The sequence below is a fragment of the Myotis davidii genome, unplaced genomic scaffold, assembly GCF_000327345.1.
Source record: "Myotis davidii unplaced genomic scaffold, ASM32734v1 scaffold2325, whole genome shotgun sequence".
Classification (NCBI taxonomy): Eukaryota; Metazoa; Chordata; class Mammalia; order Chiroptera; family Vespertilionidae; genus Myotis; species Myotis davidii.
Genome location: NW_006295913.1, coordinates 377,823 through 382,169, shown reverse-complemented (window position 1 = coordinate 382,169; position 4,347 = coordinate 377,823). Strand labels below are relative to the sequence as shown.

The 4,347-nt window shown below is 47.2% G+C and overlaps 1 protein-coding gene across 1 annotated transcript in view; it reads left to right on the top strand.

Annotated features, from left to right (window-relative positions):
* LOC102767521 (mas-related G-protein coupled receptor member X2-like) overlaps positions 1-3,205 on the top strand; it is a 4,552-nt gene extending 1,347 nt beyond the window's left edge. The window contains exon 2 of the mRNA XM_006770899.2: positions 2,008-3,205. Within this exon, the coding sequence (XP_006770962.2) occupies positions 2,008-3,016 (1,009 nt within the window). The 3' untranslated portion in view covers positions 3,017-3,205. The remainder of the gene's footprint in view (positions 1-2,007) is intronic.
* The last annotated feature ends 1,142 nt before the right edge of the window (positions 3,206-4,347 follow it).

The following is a 4,347-nucleotide window of genomic DNA, read 5'->3' as shown; positions in this document are numbered from 1 at the left end:
TTTAAGACTAATTAAAAGATAACTGCCCTGACCGGTTTGGTTCAGTGGATAGAGCGTTGACCTGCGGACTCAAAGGTTCCAGGTTCGATTCCGGTCAAAGACATGTACCTTGGTTGCGGGCACATCTCCAGTAGGAGGTGTTCAGGAGGCAGCTGATCGATTTTTCTCTCTCATCGATGTTTCTAACTCTATCCCTCTCCCTTCCTCTCTGTAAAAAATCAATAAAATATATATTTTTTAAAAAAGGGATACAAGCCCTAGCAGGTTTGACTCAGTGGTTAGAGCAGCGCCCACCGACTGAGAGGTAGCGGGTTCGATTCTACTGGGTGAGCCTGCCCTGGCTGAACCTGGCAAGAATTGACTGATTAGGTCTGTCCAGAGGGAAGAAGGAGCTCCTGCAATCTCCGGTCTGTTCTCAGGTGTATTCCACCCACTTATTCTTCCACGCTGGATAAGCTTCACTTCCTTGTTATTTACAAAATTTGTCTAGTCTAGTTTAATAAAACACACTAGTGAGTTCCCATTTTAGATTTATCTCTAAGAGTTACTTGCTTCCTGCCCCACCCCGCATGTGTATGGGACACACCACCTGGCAGTGGGGCTGCAGGGCAGGAGAAGGGTGAACACTCTGACACAGACCTGTGGGTTCAGATCCAGGCTCTTCCACTTGTGCACGTGAGAACTGGAGCATGTCATTCAACCTCCCTGTGCTTGTCTTTTCCCATATGCCAGATGGGTATAGGCATAGTGCTGGCCTCATAGGGCTATTTGAGGATTAAAAGAGGTAATACCATGTAAGCACTCATCAGCTGCTACTCTTCACCTATGTGTGAGTAGATTTATGTTTCTCACCTAAATTCTGCAAAGGCTTCTCTCCTTTCATCCAACGCTCTTTGTAAAATAGAACTAAGCACTTCTTAACTCCACCACCACCACCAGAATTCACTTACACAAATACTTTGATCTGCAAAGAAATTTCTACTCCAAATCACATGGAGTTATGATAAATGACTTTTATATTACACATAGTATCGGAAAATCACTTAACAATTCCACATCCATATTTCTATTCCAATAACCTCTATTTAAACCCTTTGCCACATCTTTCTCTCCTTTCAAAATGGGCTCTTTCTCCTCTAACATGCAGAGAAATTTAATTCAATCCTGAATCCTCTCCCACCTGGATAGGAGGTGTCTGGAGGCATAAAAAAAATCTTTCAAACGCCCAAGAGCTTTGCACAGAATGAAAACTTAGAAATGGAATTTTCTTTTCATAACATATGTGTTTTTTGGTGGTGGAGTTAAAAGTGCTGACTTCTGTTTTACATTTAAAATTCTTCATTTAACAAAGTTTTATATTATCTTAAATCCAAATTTCCTTCTTTCCTTGGGCTCCTCATTGGTACTTTCATTCATTAATTCATTTGTGGGTTAAAATTTTATTGACAGCCCCATGGTTTTCACACATAGACTTAGGACCTGGGGATACAACTATGGGAAGAGTAATCACTGTCTATCCTCATAGACATGACACACTGGGACATTTCTAATGCAAGAGCTTTGGGGGTCCTCACTCTGTCCTAACAAGGGGTCTCATTCCCATCATGAGCCTAAGTCATGACCTCCTTTCTCCCTCCTGGGTAGACCACTCTCAGTCACTGGGGCTTCTGACAGCCTGCTGTCAAACAAAGCCACTCTCCCAGAGCACAAGCACTGGGGAACTCAGGACCCTGCTGTCATCCACAGGACCTGGGCAGACTCTTCTCCTCCTGCCTCCAGGGCACATGTCATGGGCTCTATAGTGAGCGCAGAGAGTCCATGTTGCAGTAGAAACAGCCCAGGCTCTAAGATTCAGAGAGAACTGGGTTTAAATTTAGGATCCAGGACTGCAAGACCGTGTGGTTCAGAAAGAATCTTAATCTCTGGAAGCCTCCATTCGACACAGACAGGGTGGCCATGAGGGTCAGTGGTCATAGAGCAGGTGCTCAAGTCTTGTTTTGTTTCCAGGCCCACAACTGAAGCACTTCTGAGCACGGATATGACTGTCACAGCCTGGGAGACCAACCTCACAACAACCAATGGAAGTGATCAGGCCATTTATCAACGTTATACAAAGTTAATCCTGCACTTACTGACAGGCATCGTGGCCCCGGTTGGGCTGGCAGGCAACGTGGTGGTGTTCTGGCTGCTGGGCTTCCGCATGCGCAGGAACGCCTTCTCTGTCTACATCCTCAACCTGGCGGGGGCCGACTTCCTCTTCCTCTGCTACAGATTTATACATAGCATACTTTTACTTTTCAACTTCAAGATTTTTAGAGTAACGCACAGATATCTCTTTCTCGTGTTCATCTCTGCTTACATCTCAGGCCTGAGCTTTCTCAGCGCCATCAGCACAGAGCGCTGCCTGTCTGTCCTGTGGCCCATTTGGTACCGCTGCCGCCGCCCCAGACACATGTCCACCGTCATGTGTGCCCTGCTCTGGGCCCTGTCCCTGCTGCTGAGCATGCTGGAAGGGAACTACTGTGACCCCCTGGGGAGGAATATGCATTATTTTTGGTGTTCAGTGTTGGATTTCATCACTGTGGCATGGCTGATTTTGTTGTTTGTGCTTCTCTCTGGGTCCACCCTGGCCCTGATGACCAGATTGCTGTGTGGCTCCCATCGCTTGAGGCCCACCAGGCTCTACATAACCATTGGGATCACAGTGCTGGTCTTCCTCCTCTGCTGCCTGCCCTTCAGCATCTGCCTGTTCCTTACAGCCTGGTTACCAAATATATCTAGTACCTTCTTTCGTCTTTACATGATGGTAGTTCTCCTGTCCTCTATCAACAGCTGTGCCAACCCCATCATTTACTTCTTCGTTGGCTCCTTCAGGCAGCGATGGTGGAAGCGGAGACACACCCTGAGGCTGGTTCTCCAGAGGGCACTGCAGGACACTCCTGAGGTGGATGAACCTGGAGAAAGCCTTCCTGGGGAAACCCTGGCCATGTCGGGAAGCAGTCTGGGGCAGGGATGAGAGCCTCTGTCCTGATCAGTCTGGAGTAACTTCCAGACTCACTGCTGCCCTGCCAGGCTTGGAAAGTATCTAGTCTTCTCCAAGACTCAGCCCCAAAATGCTTCAGTGATTCCCCAATCTCTTCAAATAGGTTGTTTTTAATCTGGCTCCTCTAGTTTTTCTCATTAGTCTGAAAATTATGCCTTGCCACCGTTCCAGACATTAGCATTAAATTTCTCATGTAATCGTCCTCTGAATTTTTTTATTGAATGCTTTTTCTTTACAAGTGGATCAGGAAAGTCTTCTTGAAATACTTGGCCTTGAACTGATAACTATAATTTACTAGTAAGTACCCTATGTCACATTAGCCAGCCACACCAACCTTTTAAGACAGTCAAGGAAAGATAAACAGAAACTGGAAAAATAGAAATGGGAAAAGAGGCAATTTATAGTGTTATCCTATCTAATAAAGTGGGGATATGCTAATTGACCCTCACACCATCACAACGATGGTGGTGTCTGTGGCCAATTTGGATGGAATATGCTAATTGACTGTCCTGCCCTCAAAGATAGTGGCACCCACAGACAATAAGGAGGGAATATGCTAATTGACTGCCACACCCTCAAAGATGGTGGTGCCCACCACCACAAGATGGCCGGCAAAGGAGGGCAGTTGTGGATGATCAGGCCAGTAGGGGAGGTTTTTAAAATTATAAAAGTAAAGAATAAGTCTTCCATCTTTGAAACCAGGCCGGCAGGGGAGAGCAGTGTAGGGCATCCAGGCCAGCATGGGAGGGCAGTTGGGGACGACCGGGCCGGCAGGGGAGGGCAGTTTGGGGCGATAGGGCCAGCCAGGTAGTGGTAAGGAGGTGATTCAGGCAGGCAGGCAGAAGCGGTTAGGAGCAATCAGGCAGGCAGCCAGCCAACAGTTGGGAGCCAACAGTCCCGGGTTGTGACAGGGATGTCCAACTGCTGGCAGTCAGACATCCCCTGAGGGGTCCCAGATTGGAAAGGGTGCAGACTAGGCTAAGGGACACCGCCCGCCCCCCCAGTTCACGAATTTCATGCACCAGGCCTCTAGTTGTTACTAAAAGTATAAAGGTTGTTTAGAAAATGGTGACCAGTGTGCAAATAAGTTTCATTCCCCAGGACACCCCAAATATATGGTCATAGTTGCTAGATCTCTCTTAAGAAGGATCAGCCCAGCCCGTGTAGCTCAGTGTTTGAGTGTTGACCTATGAACCAGGAGGACACAGTTCAATTCCTGGTCAGGGCACATGTTTGGTTTGGAGTCTTAGTCCTCCGTGGAGGCCATGCAGGAGGCAGCCAATAAATGATTCTCTCTCATCACT